Source organism: Petaurus breviceps, unplaced genomic scaffold (genome assembly GCF_028583685.1).
Source record: "Petaurus breviceps papuanus isolate PSGF00001 unplaced genomic scaffold, PetGlider_PUasm1.0 208, whole genome shotgun sequence".
In the NCBI taxonomy this organism is placed as follows: domain Eukaryota; kingdom Metazoa; phylum Chordata; class Mammalia; order Diprotodontia; family Petauridae; genus Petaurus; species Petaurus breviceps.
In genome coordinates this window covers 22,126,969-22,150,625 of record NW_027185852.1, presented here as the reverse complement: position 1 = coordinate 22,150,625, position 23,657 = coordinate 22,126,969, and the positions used below count along the sequence as shown (strand labels likewise).

Here is a 23,657-nt window from a genome sequence, read left to right as displayed (position 1 = left end):
ATAAGTGCTCTCTCTCTGTGTCTCTATCTGTCTCTTTCTCTATGTGTGTGTGTGTGTGTGTGTGTATCTCTATGTATTTCTGTGTCTCTGTCTCTCTTGTCCCTTCTCTCCTGTCTCTCCATCCATCCTTCTCTTGGCTCCAAGCATGTGCACACAGATACACACAGACACATACACAAAAGCACACATACACATGCTTATATGGCTGTTTGAGAGCCAAGGCATGGCTAGAGGGCAGAGTGTGGCCGTCCTTCGAAGCTGGCTGCTAAGGCAGCAAGCATCTCCATTGGCTATTTAATCATGCTGCTGAGCATTTCCTCTCATTATAATTTATGGGTCAGGCTCGAGCCTTGGAGAGCTGAACTCATTAACATGCAGGATGCTCCTGGGCTCAGCTTCTGCTAGGGAAGGTCATCTCTGGGAGGCCAGGCCCTGGCCCTCCCAGGAGGGAAATCAGGAGCCCTGTGGCCCTGCAGCCAGTGGGGGGCTAAGCCAAGAGAAGGACCCAGGTCCCCTGATTCCTGCTCTGTCTTTAGGTTTCCATAGCAACAGTCATTGAACCCCCCCCCCCAAGTAATGGGATGGCAGGGCTGCCTCTTCTGAGGCTGACAAAGGAGAGGGGGAGGGTTGGCTCAGCTGTTTATCTTTTCTCTCTCCACAGAAAGGGATCTATTTGGGTGGGACTCAGCATGGGGAAAGGAAATTCTAATCTGAACCTTGTAGAAGCAGTGGGATTACAGGACCTCATGGGGTCCACCAGTCCCGCCCCATCTCCTGCCTCCAAATAATTAGAGCTCTTGTAGACAGTGTCTAATATTCTTCACGATGTTTCCAGAGACAACTGGAGTACAGTGGCCAGAACACTGCCTTTTCACTTGAAGGACCTGACTTTGAGTCTTGTATGTGGAATATGGCATAGCCATGGTGGATAGAGGACTAGACTTGGAGCCAGATTCAAATCCTGCCTTCCACTTATTCATTTTGTAGCCATGGACAAGTCAACCAGCTTCTCTGTTCCTCAGTTTTCTAATCTGTAAAATGGGGGTATCATTGTGCCTCACACATCTTACAACTGAGATGAGATAAGGTTTGTAAAGTGCTTTGCAAACCCCAGAGTGGCACAGAAATTGTGGTTATTATTATTGCTTAATACTTGTGTAACCTTGGACAAATGACTTAATATGCACCCCACTTCCCTCATCTGTTAGCTGAAGGGCTTAGAGTACATGACCTCCATGGTTCCCTTTGTCAGCATGCCACAATGGACAGAAGGCTGGAAGGTGGAAGTCAAGAAGACCTTAAGTCAGATCCCACCTCAGAAACTTACTAGCTCCTTGAGCACAGATACATCATGTAACCTCTCTGAATCTGTTTCCTAATCTGTAAAATGTATATCATAAATCTGCCTTAAAAAAAAACCAATCAACCAACAAACACTTATTAAGTGCCTTCTGTATGCAAGACACTGTTATGGGTTCAAGGAAAGGTAAAAACACATCAAGGAGCTTACTGTCTATAGGAATGGCTATATAAAGAGGTTTCTGCGGCTCATAACCCTGCCTGGTTGGGACCTTCCTCCTGATGTCTAGCTATAATACTTGCTGCTGCTTTGGCCCACTGCTTACAATTCAGGCCTTCACAGACTTCAAGTAGTGCTGGTTCCTAATCAAGGAGCTCATTGACTGGCTTTTGGGAAAGGTCACCTCCTTTTCTGTCAACCTAAGAAAAATCCAACCCTCCACCTTCCTCTGGCAAGAAAAACCCAACCCTCCCTCCTCAGCTCTCACATCTAGCACTGTTCCTGGGCCTCTCTCCGGCACTTAGTTCATTTTCCCTGACATCAGTTATTTATGTACTGGTCTTTTCTCTCATCTCAGTGTCAAATGCTTCAGATCAGGGCTGTGTCTTATCACAAGCAGTGTGCTACAGTGGAAGGCTGGATTCAGAGTCGGAAGGCCTGGGTTCAAACTGTGCCTCTGCTCTATATTTAGTACTTGTGTGACCTTGTTCAAGTAACTTGACCTCACTGGGCCTTGGGTTCCTCATCTGTAAAATAAGGGGTCATACCAGATAGCCTCAAAGCTAGGATTCTAGGAGTCGACTTGGTAAAACTCAGCACTAAGGACAGCGCCTCAAACAAAAGAGACCTTCAGGAGAGATTCCTTGAAATCCCTGACTGTTTACAAAGAGCTTTTCTTCAGTTCCATCTGGCCCCAGACAACAGAACTAGGAGCCACATAGAGACCACTTTGGGCTTGATGTCAGGAAAAACTTCCAAACAATGAGAGCCATCCCACAGTGGGGCAGCCTGCCCAGAGAGGCAGTGGATTCCCCTTCTTCTTGAAGGTCTTGGAGCAGAGGCTCCCCGACCCAGGGTCCCACAGCTAGTAAATTGTGGATCCAGGACTAGATTTCTGACCTCCAAGCTTAGTGGTTTTTTTTTCTACTCTCTCAGAATGCCTATCTGACAAGGCCTGACCAGATACAGAAAACTAGAGGGGAGGATTGAAGCATGACTGAGGAACAGAGAGGTCAGTTGACTTGTCCATGGTCACACAGTAAATAAATAGTGAAGACTGGATATGAACCCAGCTCTTTCTGACTCCAAGTCTCACCCTCTACTTATTATGCCATATTCCAGAGACAGGACTCAAAGCTATGACTTTGGAGTACAAATCCAATGTCCCAGACACTGTACTACAGTTGTCTTCCTGAACTCTACAGTATAAGAGGTAAGTATAGTACAGTGAAAGACAGGCTAAATGGAGTCAATGGATCTGGGTTCAAATCCTGGACTTGCTACTTACAACTTATATGACATTGGGTAAGTCACTTAACCCCTCTGGACCCTGTTGCCTCAGCTATAAAATGAGGGGACTGGATTCAGTAACCTCTGAAGTCTTCAGCTCTAAATGTACAATCCTTTGACTGATAATAAAAACTAGCATTTATATACAGCTTTACCAATTGCTTTCTATATATTATTATAATGACCAACTTTGTCCCCAAAGAAGGTATAAAAGAAAGTCAATCCCCTGCCCTTCTTGGCAGAGGTGGGGGCCTGTGGATGTAGAATACTGAATGTAAAATTGGACTCTTCCCATATGTTGCTTAGTTTTTGTGAACTGTTTCCCCTTCCCTTTCTAAAAATTCGTTATACAGGTTGACTCTGGGGAGAGAGAGACACATTAGGAAGTGTAATTTATGCAAAAGCCCCGAACTGATCAATTCGTGTTTTCCTTCAGAAAGCCTGTGAGTTGCAGGTCTGCGCTGGCACGTGGGAAGCTCCCCATCCAGACAGATGTTCCACGTGTGCAGGGAATCTGCAGCGAGGACAGACACTGAGGCTCACCTAGGGCCAGGCCCACGTGTAAAACGCAGTAACAGCTAATATTCTTGTGGTGCATGCCAGGCACGTTGCTAAGCTCTTTGCAATGATCTCATCTGCCCCTCAGAACAACCCTAGAAGGTAAGGGCCATTATTTTCCTTATTTCGTAGATGAGGAAACTGAGGCAAACAGAAGATAAGTGACTTGCCCAAGGTCATGCTGCTAGGAAGTCTCTGAAGTCAGATTTGAACTCAGATCTTCCTGAGTCCAGGCCCAGCGGCCTATCCACTGTGCTACCTCAGGCACTAATGTGGAGTAGAGGTGTTCACAGGGAGCTTCTATGGGATTTTTTTTTCAACTCAGGATATACATGCTTGCCCATGGTGCTTCATCTCTGTTTGACTCAGTTTCCTCAAATGCAAAATGGGGATAATAATAGCCCTGACCTCCCAGACTGGATAAGATGAGATGATGGCTGTAGGAGCTCAGCACAGGGCCTGGCACATGGCAAGTGCTATTTAGTTTACTTATAATGTAAGCCACTATTATGACCCACTGGGAGGATGGGTTTTACTGGGCATTGCTTTCATGTGTGACTTGTACTAAATGGCTACTGAGGCCCCCTCCAGCTCTCAAGTTTTGTGACTGGTATACTATGAATGCATGTAGCAGTCAAGAGTGATTGAAGAGTGTTGGACCTTGGGATCAGGAAGACCAGAGTTCAAGTCCTGCCCCAGACACTTACTAGCTGTGTGACCCTGGGCAAGTCACTTAACCTCTGCCTGCCTCAGTTTCCTCAACTGCAACAGAGGGATAATAGCACCTACACTGCAGCATTGTTGAGGATTAAATGAAATGACTTATGTCAGTCAGTCAACTAGCATTTTTTTTTTGGAGGGGGGAAACCAGGGCAATTGGGTTAAGTGACTTGCCTAAGGTCACAGCTAATAAGTGTCAAGTGTCTGATGCTGGATTTGAACTCAGGTCCTCCTAACTCCAGGGCCAGTGCTCTATTCACTAAACCACCTGGCCGCTGAGGCAGGCGGAGGTTAAGTGACTTTTCATTTTAAACTCACACTTTCTTGACTCTGAGGTCCTACACTCTATGCACTACCTCTCTGGCTGCCCCCTTAGGGCAGAGTCCCCTCTCAGGACAGGATCCTGCCTCTACTTCCTGGACAAGAAGGCTAGGAGCCCCTGATACAAGGCGACAGGGCCTGCAGCTAATGACAGAAGAGCCGAGGCGACAAAAGACACCGGAGACCCAGGTTCAAATGTTGGCCCTGCTGTTCAGTGCCACCATCTGCTGATCAGCAAAGTGAGGGGCTTGGAGCTAAATCTCAAGACCTACTACCACTTGCGCACAGCAGAGATCTCCCAGGAGCTCAGGCTTCCTTTTCTAAGGGAGTGGAGAGCACAGAGTCCAGTAGGCTTCCCCCCTATCCCTGAGAGATATGAAGATGTAAAGACCCATGGTAAAGTTGTGGAAGAAGCAGCTTGTTTTTCCCCCCTCCTCCCTAACCTGTGCCCCCACGACCCTGAGGCTCCCTCTGTGCCCTCCTGATTATTTGGCCTGAATCCAGGACACACTGTTTTAGCGATCAGAGCTGTATGAGACTGGAATGGCTGCCTTGCAAGGCCGTGAGGTCTCTGTCACCAGAAGTATTACACAGTAGGATGATAAGCACTTGTCAGGGATGTTGCTGATTCCCGTTCGGGTAGCAGCCGTTGGATGAGATGGCCCCTGGCATCCCTCCCCAGCCCTGAGATTCTGATTCTGAGCTTGGCCCTGAAGGCAGAATTAAAGGCAATGGGTAGAGACCATGCCTTATGTGAAGATTACCCAAGGCTGCCCAGAAGCTCAGCCTGGAGATGAGAAGGCTCCGGGGGCACTGAAGGACAGAGGGCAGAATCTGGACTGATGAGCAGATGGAATGACTTCAGCTCAGTTAGGAAGAATCATCTCCAGCCTGGAGCTGACCTGCTGTGAACTGGGCTGCTTCAAGAGGTAGTGAGTTCCCCATCACTATAGGTCTACAAGTAAAAGCTGGGTCACCCTCTTCAGGGGTGTTATGGAGGTTGTGAACTCAAGTCCTCTGCCTCTGGCTCCAGGGTTCTTTCTGTTATGGTAGGGTTTGTTTCCCCTAAGGCTACCTTGACCCAAAGCCCTACCACCCTGGCCCACCCCCTCCCTCTGCCATAAAACCAGTGGGTCAGAGGGATGGGCCGTGGCCCCTGTCTCTGTCTTCTTTCCTCCTTCCATAGCCAGTGGGGCCTAAAACAGAAAGTAGGACTCCTCTGTCAGCCCGGCCCCCTGCAAACACAAGGCCATGTCTCGAACGAACTCAGATGGGCCGCAGACCAGGGCGAAGGGCTTCCTCCGACAGGAGCTGACCAGCTCCTGGACCAGGGCCTGGCTGAGATGCCCCAAGTGGGTCTTTTCTTGGTAACTCCAGGGCAGCCTGTCCAGGGATGCTTCCTGTGAAGACCAGAGGGGCCTCGGTGAGATGAATGAGTGGCTGGTGTCTTCTCCCCTTCCCTGGTCACAGAGGGAAGCCACAAACATCATGCTGAAAAGGCCCAGCTGAACCCCCTCATTTGATAGGTGGGAAAACTGAGGTACAGGGAGGGGATTTTGAGCTGGAAGGCCAGCTAGTCCAAACCCCTCACTAGAAAAAGGGGCCAGAGCAGCAGGGACTGCTTCTCAATGCTGTTGCCCTCCCTCCATCGCTTCCCACCTGCGAAAGGATGGAAACAAACTTCTTATTCTGGCATTCAGGGCTCTCTCCTCCCTCCTGGTGCCCCAGGTCCCTTCCAGGTTTTTCTCATCCTATTCCCCTTCACAATCTCCTTTGCTCTAGTCAAAGGGGCTCCCCTGACTGCTCCTCATGCCTTGCCCCACCCCCAAGCAGCTTCATAGTTACTGGGCCAGAATGAACCAGCCGGCCAACTTTCCCTTAACAAGCCTTCCAGCATGGCCAGGCAGGTTCTCAGACAATAGCCAGCCTGTCCCTGCTCCCCCCACCCAAAGGCCTTCCCCACTGGCAGCCTGGGACTGGGAAAGCGCTGGCTCTGGGATAGATTTAAATCTCCCTCTAAAGTTCATTAGCTGTGTGATCCTGGGAAAGTCACTTAACTTCTCAAGGCTTAACCTCCCCTTCTGCAAAGCCAGATTAGACTAGGGGACCTCTAAACTCCTTTATGTCTATGAATCTAGGGTCTACACTCCCTCCCTGGGCATCAGTTTCTCTATCTGTAATAGGGGAGAGCTGAATCAGCAGCCTGGAAGGCCCTTCTGGCTCCAGACTGAGCAGCTGGAAGGACTTTGTGCTCACAAAGCTGCTGAGGGCAGACCTAGGCCTCTTGACACCCAGCTTACTTATAACACACGACTCTATCAGCTGGAACAGCACTGGGGGTTAGTCAGAGCAGGTGGCAGAGGGTGAGCGGCTTGGCCTGGGGATGATCTCCCATCAGCTCATCTTCCACTGGGGGGATCCCTCTCCTTCCCCCATTCTGGCCTCACCTGACTGAGCACGAAGAAGGTGCGGACATTCCAGTAGCGAGCCTGGTCCTGTAAGAACGGCTTCAGGTAGATGTCCTTGAAGGACTTGAAGCAGCTGACCAAAGTGACGAATGTCTCGTCCTCTTCATTGTCTGTGATTTCCTTCAGGATGGGCAGCATGGGCGCCAGGCCAGTGCCCGCAGCCAGCATGAGGAGCTCACCATACTAGGGGAGAGGGGAGAAAGAAAAGAAAGAGGGAGACACAGAGAGATAAGGGAGAGTAAAAAAGGAGAGACAGAGAGAAGAAGGGAGAGAGAAGAGAGACAAAGAGAGGAGAGAGAAGAGACGGGGGGAAGAGAGAGAGGAGACAGAGAAAGACAGAAAGAGACGGAGAGAGAGAGGAGAGAGAAGAGAGGGAAGGAGGGAGGGAGACAGAGAGAGAGACAGAAAGACAGAGAGACACAGAGAGACAGAAGGGAGAGAGAGAGAAGGGAGAGGAGGGAGAGAGAAGAGAGACAGAGAGAAGATATGGGGGGAGGGGAGAGAGAGGGAGAGAGAGAGAGAGAGAAAGAATGAGAACCAAATACCTTAACAGAAAAAGCAAGCCACACCAACCCCTCAGCCTCTACCCCTGTGAGCACTCTCCTTCCCCCCCCACCCACTCCCGATGCCTTCCTGTCCCTTGATACAGGACAAAGGCCCTGACTCAGGAGTCAGAGGTCCTCTGATGCTCACTGTTGTGACTTGGGGCAAGCCATCTCACCTTTCTGGGCCTCAGTTTCCTCATATGTAAAATGACATGCCTACTTTGTGTCAGACATCGTGCTTGGCAATGGGAACACAGAGACAAAACTGAAACGGTCCCTGTCCTCAAGCAATCTCCATTCAAACAAGGGAGACGCAGCACATACACATCTAAGAATGTACAAAATTACGTCCCAAGTTTCTGGGGGAGAGACAAGGAAGACTCCTTGGAGGAGGTGGTTATCGAGCTGATCTCTGAGGGCAGGTAGGGATTCTAAGGAGCAGAAGTGAAGGAGAGCACTGCAGGCACAGGGGCCAGCCTGTGCAAGGGCAGGGATGGCAAAGGGAATAGCCCACAGAGAAACAGCAGAGTCAGCTTGGCTGTGGCAGAGACCAAAGGGGAACAATGGGACATGAGCCTTGACAGGAGGTTGGGGCCCGGCCGGGAAGGGCTTTCAAAGCCAGACCCTGGAGGGACTCAGGGAAGCTGTGCAGATCTCTGCTTTAAGAATGTCCTTTTAAGGAAAAGAACCTAGCAGTACAAACATACTTATAGCAGCTCTTTTTGTGGTGGCAAAGAACTGGAAATCGAGGGGATGCCCATCAGTTGGGGAATGGCTGAGCAAGCTGTGGTCTATGAATGTGATGGAACACGTCGGGCTATAAGGAATGACTAGCAGGCTGATGCAAAGTGAAGTAAGCAGAAACAAGAGAACCCTGTACACAGTAACGGCAACACTGCACAATGATCAACTGCAAACGACAAACTGCAAATCTAAGACGACTGCAAAGGACTCGGTGGAAAACGCTTTCCACTGGGATGACCGACTGTGATAGACTCAGCTCTTCTCAGCCATGCAAGGATCTAAGAGAACTCCAAAAGACTCATGGTGGAAAATGCCACCCACGTGCAGAGAAAGAACTGTGGAGTCTGAACGCTGATCGAAGTGGACGATTTTCTCTCTTTTTAATTTCTTCTTTCTTGTGGTTTCTCCCATTGGTTCTAATTCTTTACAACATGACTACTCTGAAAATATGTTTACTATGAATGTATATGTAGAGCCTGTATCAGATTGCACGCTGTCTTGGGGAGGGAGAAAGGGAGAATATTTAGAACTCAAAATCTTATGGAAGTGAATGGACAATCAAAAATCAATCAATCAATTAATTAATTTAAAAAAGAAAGAAAAATGCTATCCAGCTCTAGAGAAAGAACTGAAGGAGTCTGAATGCAGATCGAGGCATGCTATTTTTCACTTTTTTTTGGTGTTTTGTCTTTTCTCTCACAACATGACCAATACAGAAACACGTTTTGCATGATCACACATCGATAACCTATATCAAACTGCTTACCATCTCACATCTCACGGGGAGAGAACAGAATTTGGAACTCAAAATTTTTTTTAAATGAATGTTAAAAATTGTCTTTATATGTAATTGGAAAAAACCAAAATATTATTTAAAAATCCTTTTAGCAGCTGTTTGTAGGAAGGCATGGGTGGATGGAAGGCTACAGTGCTGGCAAGGTGCTTTAGGAAGCATAAGCACTCTTGGCCACCTCCATCCCCTCTGCTGGACTCCAAGGACAAAGCTACAGGGACTTTAGAGGATACCCACATAGGAATTCCCTATGGGACAGCCTCAACAGGTGGCCAGCCAGACTCTGCTCAGTGCCTTCCAAAGCAGCCCATTACCTCTGGTTGCTGGACATTTTTTCTTCTGTCAAACGGAAATGGGCTTCCCTGTGCTTTCTACCTCTTGTTTGGAGTTCTGTCTTTCTGGGCCAACCATAAAGAGTCAACTCCTTCCCTTCTCTGCCTGTTTTTGTAGAAAGCCTGCTCCCCTTCTCTCCCCACTTCCCTACTGAAAAGAAAAAAGAAATTCTAGGGGTGGCTAGGTGGCACAGTGAATAGAGCACAATAGAGTTTGTATATACGTGATTATTGGCTGGCTGCCTCCCCTGTCAGAACGGGAGCTCCTTGAGAACAGGGACTATGTTTCTTCTTTGCTTTATATTCCCAGGCACTTAGCACAGTGCCTGGCACACAGTAGACACTTAATAAATGCTTGTTGACTGACTGAAGACCTCCAAATCTTGGGGGAACTCTTCTGTTGCTTTATATCCGTCCTGCTCCTGGCCCCTTAAGGCCTTGCTAGGGCTGTGCCATCCCTCACTCTAAAAACCTCCTGTGGCTCCCCTGGGGCCACTCTGACTGGGGTAGATGAGGCCTTCCATCACTTGGTTTCTCCCAGACTGCCTGCCCAAGTGGTCGGGCACACATACCAAAAGGTCAAGAACTCCCACCCTAGATCTTTGGAAAGGTTTGCACAAAAGGTAGTGTGGCACAATGGCTGGACAGCTGGCTTTGCAATTAGAGACCCTAGGCCTGCTACCTCAAAGTGTGTGACCTTGGGCAAGTCTCTTTACCCCTCTCGGCCAGTTTCCCCAACTGTAAAAAGAAGTTGTTGGGCTGGATAACCCCCATGGTCTCTTCCAGCCCTAAATAGATCATTTATGATCTCCGGGCTCCCTGAAAAGAAAGCAATGGATGGTTTAACTTGTGTCCTCTCCATCCCCTGCAGGGCTCTCAGCCTCCAAGTCCTTGAGATTCAGGAATGGAAAGGACAGGAAGAAAAGGATTTTGCTTTTTTTTTTTTTTAAATAAAAATAAACCTCCATTAAAATTACAACACAAATAAACACTAATTGCTCATTATGAACATATTGAAACCCCTCTGCTCCTTAGACACTTAAAAGTCACTTCTGCTTCTTCTCATTTGGCTCAGGAAGGAATCTCAGGGGCCATGACACCAGCCCCTCATCTTGTACTCACCTGGTTTGGTCTGTAGGGGAAGCCCCCAAAAGGTCCCCGCCAAAAGACCGTATCACCAACTTTCCAGGACTTGACGTACTGGGACATGAGCCCCGTCTCATAGCACTGGAAGGGAAAGTCAAGGACATTAGGGAGAATACAAAAGGATGAAGGAGTAGAACTTGAAGATGGAGAAGGTCGTTGGCAAGGCAAGGCATGTGGGTCAAACAGAGACAGAGCCCAGGGGGCAGCAAGCTGGGGGAAGAGCTCGGAAGCTGGGGCAGCTGGCATACGGGGCTGGCGGGGGCCGTGTTGTTGGGACTAGGGGGGAAGGTGAACAGAGGTGTGGCCAGTTATCCAGAGATGATGATTATCCATAAAAGTGTTAACCAAGTGCTTAGAGTAGAGCTGTAAACACTCCCAAGCAGGTTAACAAGACAAGGGAGATGATTCCCACCAATACGGAGAGTAGGGTGTACTATGCGATGGCTTGTGCTGAACACGTGGTGCTTGTATTTCTGCCTCATCCAAGTGACTGTCTGCTGTCTCTGCCCTGAGTGTAGGATGATCACCCTCCTGGAGGAGAAGGTGTAGGGTTCAAGGAATGGCCCTTCCCTCTCTACATCAGGGGGAATGAAGGTAGAAGAGAAGAGAAGGGAGGCTTTGCTGGGGAAGAAGGAGAGGAGGAAAGATGTGAGCCTAGTCAGGATGATGGAGGGCCAGAGAAGGTTACACAGGGGAGGAAGGGAAGGCCAAAGGCTCCTGCACAACCAAAGTTTTAAACCCAGATCAGTGGCGCCCCTGAACAGGAGGGAGCTGGACACTCTGAGGGAGAAGTCACGTGTGCTCCCCAGAGTGATTGCGCAGAACCACAGACACTCCCAGGCAAGAGAGCTCATCCACAAAAGGCTCAAAGGCAGCGGACTGGATAATATCTATCATTTACATAGTGCTTTAAGATTCTAAGCATTTTACAAGATAATAGCACTAGAGAGGCCTGTGATCTTCCCAGGCTCCTCTCTAAGAAATAACAGAGAACCTCCCAAGACTTATCAAAACCGTGGACAGCTACCCAGTTCTGGTAATTCAGCACAAATGATACCCCTTCTGAAGGAACCTAAAACATATCATCAACAATTATGAAGTCTTGGGCAAGAAACTGAAGCCTGTAAGGGGGCAGGCTATCTTCCTCAGTGACACCCAATAAAGCCAAGGGAGGCAGAAGAGAAAAGCTAATTTGGGACGCAAAGAAGAAGTGTGTAGGCAGAGATGGCATAGACCTAACAAAAGCGGGCACGTCTAATCTAAAGGACTTGAACCTATATAAAGGATGAAGGAGAGAGGAGACCTCCCCCAAGTGAGATGCTCTGGAGCGGGAGTTCTGGACCCTTCTTAGAATAATGGCTTTGAAAAAATTCAGGGTTGAAGAAAACACGAAATTTCAGTTAGATTAGCAAAAATAAAGAAATAATTCTTTTCCATCTAAATTCACAGACTCCCTGAAAGCTATCCACAGATGTTGTAGAAGTCCATGGACTCGAGGTTAAGAATCCCTGCTTTAAATAGTAGCTAGAGAAAAGGAAGAGGAGTGTCAGAATCCAAGACGCTCAGTTCACAGGAGACAAAAAGCCGAGAAAGGAGCCAGCGCTCAAATCCATGGCCTCCAACATTTGTGTACAAATGCTCAGGTTTAGGCAGCAAACAAAGAGATCTCAAGGACCTGACACAAGAAACCAGGTTTGACTTCTGGGTGCCAGTAGGACTCAGTGGGGTGAAACCCATGACTGAACTGTGGCTCTGGATGGGTGTGCCTTATTCAAATGAAATCGGGTGGGTAGGAGAGAAGAAAGATTTTCTATTAAGATGGTCTACTCATGTGAGGAAATTCAGGAAGCACAGAGGAGAAGCTGAAAGGATTTAGGTAAAGGTCACTGGAGGAAGACACGAAAGCAGGGTTGTCCTTGGAATAGATGACAGACTGCCTGGACAGAAATAAGAAAGAGATGAAGAGGCAGAAAGCGTGCCACAGCAGTGATGGGGGTCTTCAGTTACCCAAACATCTGCTGGCAAAAGCAGAGCAACCAGCAACTCATTGACGCGCTTTACGATAACTTCATCCTGTGAAAGGGGGAGGAAACAAAAAGCGGGGTTTCTATTATGGGTTTGATTTTCACTGACAGAGAGGAACTGGCAGCGGGGGTGGAAATGATGGGAACCTTGTGGAGGAAGTGGCCATTCCCTCCTAGAATCTGTGATGGAAAATGAAGGAAAATCTTGGCATCGTCTGACATACGCCCCCTGAGTTTTGGGAAAGTAGATTTCAAAGGGTTAGCAGGAAGGATAGGAACTATCTTCTGGGTGGAAATGCTTTAGGGGAAGTCAGCCTAGGAGAGAGAGACATGCTCAGGAATGAAATTCTGAAGACACACAGTGAAACAATTCCAGCAGCATTTGTCTGAACAGATGCGGATACACAGGGAACTCACCAATCAACTTAATTTCTCAAAAATAAATATACAAAAGATGGAAACAAGACCAGGGAGCAGAAGATGAATGTGGGTCTAGAACACTATCCTATAAGAACAATGTCAAGAGTGCTGAAGCCGGCAAAGGGAGCTAAAGATAAAATCGTTTTTTAAAAAGTCATGTTGGAAAGGATCAAAGAAGGGACTGAGCCTTTGCTTGGAGTGGCCGGGACAAGGACAACATACAACAGGGAGGAAAAGTGGCTTAATTCTGACTTTTGCCAAGAGGAATGACGTGTGTGCTGAAAATGACAGGACAGAAATAATTAACAGAGAGGAGATACTCAAGATAAAAAGGGAGCATACGGCTGACCCTGATAGAATCAAGTCTCTGACCCAGGTGCTGAAAGAACAGATAGGCAAGAACGCTATCACTGTCGGTGACATGGGCAAAGTCATGGAAAACAAAAGGTAGCACAAGGTTGGAGAACGGCCAGGGTTGTCCAGATTTGAAAAAATGGAAGAGAAGAATCCACAGGCATCAGTTCCTGGGACATGCCAGGATGCATTACTAAAGATATGGTTGTTGTTATTCAGTCATGTCTGACTTTTTGTGACCCCAGTTAGGGTTTTCTTGGCAGAGACACTGGAATGGTTTGCCATTTCCTTCTCCAGCTCATTTTATAGATGAGGAAACTGAGGCAAACAGGGTGAAGTGACATGGCCAGGGTCACACAGCTAATAAATATTTGGGTTCAGATTTGAACTCATGAAGATGAGTCTTCCTGACTCCAGGCCTGGTTCTATCCAGTGCACCACCTAGCTGCTCCAAAAAGAGATGGTTAGAGAATGTCTAGAAAGGAAAGCAGTGATTACCAAAAGTCAAGCCTGGCTCCACGAGGGGCAGGTCATACCAGACTCCCCTCGTTTGCTTTTTCGACAGGGTTACTAAACCAGCAGATTCGGGGAAGCTATGGATAGAATTCACTTAGGTTTTAGCAAAGCTTCTGATAATGTGTCTCATCCCATTTTGTGGAGAAGACGGAATGATGTGGACTAGACAATAAGAGAATTACGTAGATTTAAAAGGGCTTGGATGGCCAGACCATATTGGTTGTTAATGGAGTGGAAGCATTTCCCCCACCACCATTCCTCTTGGGGAAAATATTAAGAACTATTAGCATAGTATTGCATGTCAGTGAAATCCTGGGTCTAAACTGAATAAGAAACTTTCTCAGCCTTTCTTCAATTATCAGTCCAGGAGAAATGGTCCCACATGTGGCAATCTTTTTGTTTTGTTCTTAGGCCTAATCTTTTTTTTTTTTTTTGCTTTTTGGAGGGGCAATTGGGGTTAAATGACTTGCCCAACGTCACAAAGCTAGTAAGTGTTAAGTATCTGAGTCCAAATTTGAACTCAGGTCTTCCTGACTCCAGGACTGGTGGTCTATTCACTGAGCCATCTAGCCACCCCTGCCTGATCATTTTCTAAATGGAGAAGGAACATATGAAGGAATCCTCCCTGGAACTGATTAAGGTCATGATATAAAAGCTAGAACTTCTCTTGATTAATTCAATTAATAGAAGCATCTCTTGGGTTCACCTTTGACCAGGTGTTGAAAAATAAATCTTTAGAGGTTAGAAAGGGATGGAACAATTTTAGGAAATGAATCTCCAGGGTGTGCCAAAGTTAAATTACTATTAAGAATTTATTAATTAATCTTGTGTTTGTTCTTGAAATGCCACAGATAAGTACAAGCTGTGTGACCTTAGCTAAGTCACATGCCTCCCTGTACCTCACTTCCCGCACTTGTAAAAATCAGGGGGTTGGACTCCAGCTCTAAATCTAGGAGCTTACGAACCCTAAAAAGTTGTAAATAAAAAAGCCTCATCCCATGGGCTCTTAAAGCTCGTGTTCATTATGTCAGAGATTTTCAGAAGCAGTTTGAGTTTTTATTTATTTAAGGAGAGAGGCTTTCAGTTTAATCACTAAATGTGTTCCTGGTAGACTTGTGCCAAAATAGCAGGGCACTGAGTTTCTCTTCTACAATGCTTCCCAGTCAACTTTGCAGGAAGTCTCCAGTGGAGTGCCCCGGGGATCTGTGCTTACATTCTTATCAGTGACCTGGATAAAAGGAGAGATCTGTGACCATCAAAATTTAGAGACTGTTAAATTTACATAAAATTTTAAACCCAGAGAAGGACTATTAACATATCGGGTGATGGAATAAGGATGCAAACAGATTTGGGCTGAACCTGAGAAGATTAAACTCAGTAGAGACAAAAGTAAAAATCTCACACTTGTTTTTGGGGAGGTTGAATTAGACAGCCAATGAGGTCCCTCCCAACTCTCAGTTCTGTGACTGATTTCTGAGATCTCAGCTTCCTACAGCTGATCCTTCCATGGCATGAGCTCCAGGCCCTTCACTATCCTGGCTGCCCTCTGGACACTCTGGCTTATTAATGTCCTTCCTAAAATGTAGCACCCAGAATTGAACACGCTAATCAACGTGTCTGACCAGGGCAAATTGAACCCTTTGTCACTAATTCAACTATTATCAATCACTGCTTAACTACTAAAACTTGGCTCTCCACTCAACTCCCAGGAAAACCATTATATTCATTTATCTACGAGATTGCAGTCAGTGAAAAAGGTCTGTGTAAAGCCTCTTAGTAAGCCTCTCATCATATGGCTTCTCAAGGCTCTTTTGTGTGTTTGTTTTTTCTGTTAGCTGCTTTCCCACTTACTGCCGGCTTGGCTCCTTCACATGGGTGCTAAGCTGTTACTAATTAGCTGGTTCTCCTACTAATGTCATATTTCAGAAGACTGGGATACCAAGGAGATGCCGCTATTCTAGACTGGACTCTAACCAATAAGTGGGGAGACTGGTAGAAGAAGTGGAAATGACATCACCTTGGAAGAACCCAGCAAATGAAAGAGCTGGTGAGGGGCCATTAACACACTGGATGACAGTCAGGATCCAAACAGATTTTGGCAGATTAGAGCACTGGGCTGAACCTAACAAGATTAAGTTTATAAAATCTCACACTTTAGAACATAAAGTCAATTCAAAAGCACAAAATGGAGGAGCTGAAAAGAGATCTGGGGGTTTCAGTGGACCACAATCTCCTCTGTATGAGTCAGCATGATCTCCATATGAGTGATTTACTTCTGTTGGCTGCTCACCCTCTTAAGGATTTGTGATAAAGAGAAGAACGCTGAGCGAGTGCAGAACTGTACTTTAGAAGAGTTGAGTCTTAAAGAGTGCAGAGACAGAACAGCTCGGATACCTGCGGGGCTGGTTTGCTGAAGGACTGCTTTGCTAAAATTGGCCCAAGAAGGATGGGAGGCTTGATAATGAAATAAATTCTGGTAACACAATCGCCATTGAAACTACTGGGGAGTAAGGAGAGGAAATGTCTGGAGAAAGAGATGCAGCTGAATAGGGACGTAGCCAGGATATGCATGAGATGGAAGGGAGGCTGGGTAACCACAGTACAAGGGAGAGAGAGTTCAGCACCAAGAACAGGGCACAGGCATGGATCTTCCTACGGGGCAATCATATTCTTCCTCCTCTGGCACTCCAGCTCCTCCTGCTCTGGGGCAGAGGCCCAGGTGGGTGAGACTTCTCCAGATCTAAAGCTCTCAAGCCCTCTCTCTGCTCTATGGGCTACCCAGCCACCATGGCCCAGTCTCTGCTGTCCTTCCACATTAGAATGGAAATCCTTGAAAGGCAAGGACTGTCTTGCACTTAACATAATGCCTGACACATGGTATGTGCTTACTATGAATGCTTTCTCATTCAGTCACTCCTCATTCACTCCTTCATTTAACAAAGGTGCTATGAGAAATTTAGGGGTAGTTTCGACTATTTGTCACAGGTCTTATATAAGCGACAGGACCCTAAGCATAGCATAAGTAGAGGTTGGGAAAAAAAAACTAAGAAAATAAAAGGACTTGAGAGAAGTGGTTATTTTTCTATTATATTAATGACAAATTAATTGAGGTTTTTGCCTTTTATTTCCTCATTGAGGTACCAATCCATCAGGCCCTGAAGGCCACGGCTGAGAGCTGAGATTGGCCTAATCCTCAGGGCATACCCACCCAACCAGGGGACCTGACTTGGGTTTATGGTCTAAGTAGAGTCTAATCTTGATGCATGCTGGCCCCAAAGCATCAGGAGAGCAGGCCCTTGCACTCCTTCATTGCTGTGTCTGTCCTTCGTTCTCGAAAGAAGACCATGGTATCAGGGAGATGATGACGGGACTTGCAGTTGACTTTGGTTTGAAGGAGGCAGGGCTGTGCAAGATCCCCAGCCTCACTTTCTTCTCCAGAGCCATCTGGGGCCAGTGACCAGATATTCATCAGGATGACTGGAGATGACCCAGGATGCAATGGGAGGCCCTGGCCCTTTCAGGCTAAGGCTTTTTCAGGTGCTCACTTAGAGTGAGGTAACGCCCATTCAATGAATTAAGAAGTGAGTCAAGGGATGACCCCTTTAATTAGGGAAAAAAGAAAAAAAATCAAGTTGGAAGGGGAAGACCCTCAGATTAAACTGTTCAAAGAGAAACAATTACCATTGACATTCACTCTAAGCTAGGAGGGGCCAAAATACAGCCATTAAGTGGAGCTTGGGCAGGGATCTATTATGGTCCAGTGTATGAGCTTCAGAATGAACTGTGTGGAAGGAAGGAAGGAAGGAAGGAAGGAAGGAAGGAAGGAAGGAAGGAAGGAAGGAAGGAAGGAAGGAAGGAAGGAAGGAAGGAAGGAAGGAAGGAGGGAGAGAGGGAGGGAGGGAGGGAGGGAAGGAGGGAGGGAGGAAATCTAGCCAGTAAACCCCAAGTTAAGTGGGCAGCTTCTGGCCCTCACTCAAATCAACTCCATTAGAGTCTAGGGAAACTCAGCTCATGAAGGAGAAAATCAACTAGTGTTCTGGGGAGAGATGGATTCCAATGTCCAGATAGACGGAAGCAGCTTAAGTCTCATGACCTGAGTCTGGTTCTCAGCAGGAGAAGCCCACCTCCTCATTAAATGTCCACCCATTCTTAAATCATTAACCAATCAAGATGGATTTCTACCTCTCAGGGGCAACCCCTTTTTCCAAAGGTATTTAAGCATTCAGTGATCACCATAGTTTTATCTTCGGTTACCGAGAGAAACCACTGACCATCAATTTATTATCAGCTAACCTAATTAATAAACTGATTAATAATTACCCAGAAACTCTGTGTCTCAGGCTTTTCATTTGTTTCAGACAAAAAAAAAGCTATGTTTGGGGCAAGAAGATCAAGGAATAAACTGGACAGCAGCTCAGAATCATTGTCAACAAGCATTTTTGAAACTACCTACTACCTACTATGAGACACAAATACCAGCATAAATCAGTCCCTGTCTTTAAGCAGCCTCCACTCTAACAGGTGAGATAAGATGTGCATATTACAAATATATAAAAAATTGCAGATGGGGGACAGGGTCACTAGCAACTGGGGGGGGAAGTCAGGAAAGGCATCATGTAGAAGGAGGGACTTGAGATGAGCCTTGAAGGAAACTATCCACTCTAAGGGGGAGAGGTGAAGAAAGTTTGTTCCAGATGTAAGGAACAGCCAGAACAAAGGCAGAGTCATGGTCAGTGGAGTAATGTTTAAGAGGAACGGTAAGGTGGTCAGTTTGACTGGACCACTGAGTAAGTAAAAGGAAGTAAATGTGAAAGGCTGGAAAGGGAGTTTCAGGAGAGATCATGAAAGGCTTTGAATGTCAAAGAGTTTACATGAAACACCTCCACTCACTTGGGTTGGGCAGTGAGTGCCCCGAAGGATAGATTTGTGATTTGTGTACTATGTGTAAGGGTATATGACTCCAGAATGGCTGAGAGACACTACTCTCTCTACCGTGAACCTGTGTGAAGAGAGAAAGGATTTCTTCAAATGGCTGGAAGACTTTGAGAAAGATATTCAAGAGATCAACTTTGAACTTTTGGATCCCCCTGAAGCTACAGATATGTAGGGAGCCGACCCCCAACATGTCCCTTCATTGCCACTGCTTGTAACCCTACAAACGATTAGGAGAGTCTCGTCCCTTGGTGAGATTATTCCCTCCCTCCTTGGTTGAGCAGAGATATTTTATCTTGCTCCTTGACAAAGAAATCCTCTACTCTTGTGTAGTCTTTGCCTTATTCTGTTCTCCATATGGTCTGATTTCTGTTTAGTTTGATAAGGAGATAATTGTGATGGTGTTTTGTGTAATTGGTGTTTGGTGGTAGGAAACTTGGCTGGTGATAGTAAGCTAAATATCACCCTCCCCTTGAGAGTGACCAGGGAAAGTGGCAGTGACCCGAGATCTCAAAGTGCTGCCCTCAGACTACAAAGATCTGAGGTGCTGGGCCAAGACATCTGATCTGGCATCTGATCCATGCCCCCCCCCCCCAGTCTTGGAGCACAGTTCTTATGAGCGAGCACAGAACATTATGCCCAAGGCAGTCCAAGGATGAATTTGGAGTAAGCACAACTATTCTCTGACTGTTTCCTATTCCCTCCTGACAAAGAAAAGGTCAAAATGACCCTTTTTTCCTCCCTGACAAAAATTGAGTAGGGAGGACAAACTGCTCTGAGCCTCCAGGTGTGGAAGGGACCTCAGACTCCCTTCTCACCGGATCCCAAGGAATCTGTGATCACTTACAGAAGGCATCATGTAAGCCTCTGAGCATGAAGAGAGATCTTGGGCCCTCCTCACCAGGCCTGTCAAGGCATGGCTAGGCTATTTTTCCATTCTTTCTTACATTTTCTCCTAGAGGGAATAGGGAGCCATTAGAATTTATTGAATGAGAGAGAAACATGATCTGACCTCTCTTTTTGTAAAATGCAGCTGAGGGTGGGGTGGACTAGAGTGGGGAGAGACTGGAGGCAGGGAGACCAATTAGGAAGAATGAATAGGAAGAAATCACAGAGAGAATACAGAACTACTCAATCCCTATTTTGCTTGTGTCTCCTTTGCTCCAAAGAATTATCTCCGGACTGGGAAAGACAGAACAACAATGATGGTTAACAGAGGACTGGAACCCAGAACTGGAGAGAGCTAGAGAGCCTCGAACCACCTCAAAGGAGTTTAAGTCAACAGGCCCACTTTGAAAATACCCAGCGGATGGGATTACTGAACCCACTCAATGTGAGTCACCTCTAGGAAGTGCAGCAAATGGGAGAGGGGCCAAAGGACCAGAGAGGGGTAAATGTCAGAACTTTCCAAAGGCCAGTAAGCCTACCGATTCCTGGTAAAGTTATAGCACAGGATATTAGAGATGGTTTGTGAGTCCTTAGAAGGGAAGAGAACAATCACCAAGAGCCAGAGGGTTTCATTAAGAATGAGTTAGGCTGTACTCACCTCTCTCCCTCCCTTTTATTTTGCTCAGCCTACCAGACTAGGGGAAGGCAGTGGCTATTGATTTTGGCCAGGCATTTGGCCAAGTCTCTTAAGAAGTCATTGGACAAGATGGAGAGATGTGGACCAGCTAGTAACAGGCTTAGGAAGGCTGGGAACTAGCTGGATGACAGACAGGTCTCAAGGAATGCACCAACCAAAGGCAGGTCCCTAAAGGGACAGCCCTGGCATCTGGCCTTGGCCCTGTTTATTCACTCCTTTGTTTCCGGGACGCAATTTATTAAGCTCCCTAACATGTTAGGAACTGGGAGAGGGAGAGAAAATTTAGACACAACTTGTCTAAAGCTCCCATCCTTAGTATTTTTGGAGTAGGATGAAGGGATATTTCTCAAATTTGAAGGTGACATAGAACTGAGAGTGATAGCTACTACATTGGGTGGCTGAATGTGAAAATATCTTCACAGACTGTCTCGGCTGGCTGAAGTCAAGAAGAAATCCAAGAGGGATGAATGCAAAGTCCTCCACAAAGGCTAAAAAAAAATCCACTGTACAAGTTGAGGCAGGGGAACCACAGCTGGGAAGCAGGTCATATGGGGGAGAATTCTAGCAGATTAATGAGTGAGCGCCATGATGTGACCTGATGTCACTCTGGCACACAGCAAGGGAAGACCAGTGGGCAGATCACAAGCGTGACTGTCCTACTGCTGCTGTCTGCTTGGGCCACATCCACCATCGGCTGGCTAGTTCTGAGAATGGGAGTGGACGAGCCGGGGGATGACCAGGGAAAGGCCATCAGGAGGTTTGAAGGGTTACCAGAGGGAAGAGAGATTAAATTTTACCTCAGGGGGGAAACACTCGGGCTGCCGGGCAGGTGTTTAAGGAGGACACATTTCTGCTCAACACCAGGACTGGGAACACAAACTTAGCCAGAGAAAGCCGCCACAACCCAAACCCACAGACCCTGTGCTGAGCATGCAGGCCATCTTCCCAGGCTTTCTCTCCCTTGACACTCACAGGGGAGTCCAACTCCACTCAACCTCCTTTCCCCCACTGTCTCTTCCATACAGAGATGATCGAAGGATGACACCCTTCTGATTCCCAGCATCTCTACCGGACCTGTAATTTCACCCATGCAGATCTGCTCCAAACCCATGAGTCTTAAGACAGAGTTAAGCTTGGGGCACCGAATGGCTTGCTTGGGGCCACCTGCATATCAGCCCATCCATATTTATTCACACTTCCCGTGTGCCAGGCGCTGTGCCAGGGATACACAGACAAATGAAATGGTGCCTCCCCTGGAGAACCTTCCCCTCTCTCAAAGAAGGCAGCGTCTCCAAGCTCAAGCCAGAGTCAGTTTGTGAGGGGAGGGCACTGGCAGCTGGGGCGCAGGAAGGCTTCGTTTGGGTAGGAGGCACTGGGAGGAAATAAGAGTTGCTGAGAAGTAGAGGAAGGGAGGGAAAGAGGGGAGAAGCAGAGGGTGGGAGAAGGAATATGGAGCAGCGGCAGGATGGCTGGTGTGGCTGGACCGTGGTGTCTAGGGAGAGAAGTCACCTATAATAAAGTTGGGGCCAGGCTGGGAAGGGCTTTAAATGCCAAACAAATGTCCAAGGCAGGACTTGAATCTAGGTCTTTCTGACTCTGAGGCAGCTCCCTGTCCATCAGGCCACACACCTCTAGTAAATGTTTACAGGACATGAGCTTTATTGTTTCTGAAGCCCTGTGAGACCGGTAATGCAGAGATTATTTCCCTTATTTTAAGGGGTAAACTGAGGCTTGGGCAGGTGGACTGAACCCAAAGTCAGCAGGGAGAACACTTCTTGAAAGAGGTCCATGAAAAGAGGAATCTGCTCTGGAGCCAGAGGATGCAGGTTCAAGTTCCTTGTGACCACGGCCATTTCCTTTCCCTGGGCCTCAGTTTCCTCACCCAGAGTTGGCCTGGCTGGCCTGAGGACACACAACCTAGGTCTGGACCCTGGTTGGGGGCTCTTTCCCCAGGCTGGGGGCTCTTTCCCCAGGCTGCTGTCTCTCAGGCAGCTTCCCTTTGCAGAGATGTTTAAGGCCCCATTTAGCCCCAGTGGCTCAGAGATAATTAATCATTCCCCTAAAAGAGAAGCTTTACAGTTGCCCAGGGAGGATAATCAATCTCACAGCTGGGAGAAATACAGCTACTGCGAAGAGATGCTTCCACGCTGAGCTGTCAGGCAGTACCCTCCCAGACACCCAGTGTGGGGAGCTGAGGCAAGTGGGAGGCGGCTTGGGGAGCCCTCTGAAACCACTGGCACCATGGTGAATGAGGCTGGAGAGCAGGGGCCCAAGACCTGGGCAGCTTAAAGCCAGGCTGGCACAAGAGACTCTCCCAAGGGAGAGTAAGCAGGAGGGAGAGAGGGAGGGGGAGGGGGAAAGAGGGAAGGGGGGGAGGGAAGGGGAGGGGGAGAGAGGGAGGGGACAGAGGGAAGGGGGGGGGGGGGAGAGAGGGAGGGGAGAGAGAAAAGGGGAGGGTGAGGGAAGGGGAGGGGGACAGAGGGAAGGAGAGGGGGATAGAGGGAGGGGGAGGTAAGGGGCAGGGGAGAAACAGAAAGAGAGGGAAGAAAGAATGTGAAGGTGGGAAGGAGAAGGAGATAGGGGAGGGGGAGGGCAAGGAAAGGGAGAAAAGAGGAGGAGAGGAAGGAGGAGGAGCCAGATCAGAGGTCAGCTCCAATGAGGTCAGCTGGTCCAATGCTCTCACTTCAAAGACAAAGAAAGTAAGGCCCAAAGAACGGGGGTGCTCAGCCCAAACTATGGCAGTTGAGGTGACAGGCTGCTTTTTTCATGATCCTATGAGGCAGGGAGGCCAGATATTAATCCCATTTCAAAGCCATAGCAACTGAGGCCCCAAGAGAGATTAAAAGGGCAATGCTGTGGTCAGTAAGTGGCTGGGCGGCACAGCCCAAAGGCTGCTTCAGGTCTCCTGGCCTGCCCAAGGTCACCAGCCAGGGACCCTCCTCCCGGAAGCCAAAGGACCCCCAGAGCAGCCTCCCTGGTAAATGCTCAGCCAAGGGCCACCTGGGGCACACTTCAGTTAATCTTCATTGTTCACATTTTCTTATCACTTTCTAAAGTTTTGGCAATCCACAAAACAAGAAATCAAGGCCTCATTTGTGGCATTTGCTAATTTCTGATGCACAAGTGTTCACAGTGTCCCCCTGCTAAGAGACTAGAGACTGGAGACGCGGGTTCAAGTCCAGACACAAAAGGCCACAAGCTCCTTGAGGGCAGAGATTATTCCATTTTTGCTTTGGTGTTCCCAGAGCCCAGCATACAGTAGGTGCTTAATAAATGCTCGCTGAATTGAAGTGAATAAGGGTCTCTGTTCTCAAGGAAAGGGGGGAAGGGAATAAGCATTTACTAAGCACCTACTGTGTGCCAGGCACTGCATAAGTACTTAACAAACAT

At 47.6% G+C, this 23,657-nt stretch overlaps 1 protein-coding gene across 4 annotated transcripts in view; it reads right to left on the bottom strand.

The window, feature by feature from the left end:
* LOC138165324 (NADH-cytochrome b5 reductase-like) overlaps nt 1–23,657 on the bottom strand; it is a 40,897-nt gene that overhangs the window by 9,124 nt on the left and 8,116 nt on the right. The window contains exons 5-7 of one of the 4 annotated variants that reach the window (XM_069093520.1): nt 10,413–10,517; nt 6,856–7,059; nt 77–5,808 (exon numbers count right to left, since the gene is read on the bottom strand). In XM_069093520.1, the coding sequence (XP_068949621.1) occupies nt 5,605–5,808; nt 6,856–7,059; nt 10,413–10,517 (513 nt within the window). In that variant the 3' untranslated portion in view covers nt 77–5,604. Of the gene's footprint in view, nt 1–76; nt 6,068–6,855; nt 7,060–10,412; nt 10,518–23,657 lie in introns of those variants that run through there. The other 3 variants (XM_069093523.1, XM_069093524.1, XM_069093522.1) reach the window with 3 other exon arrangements.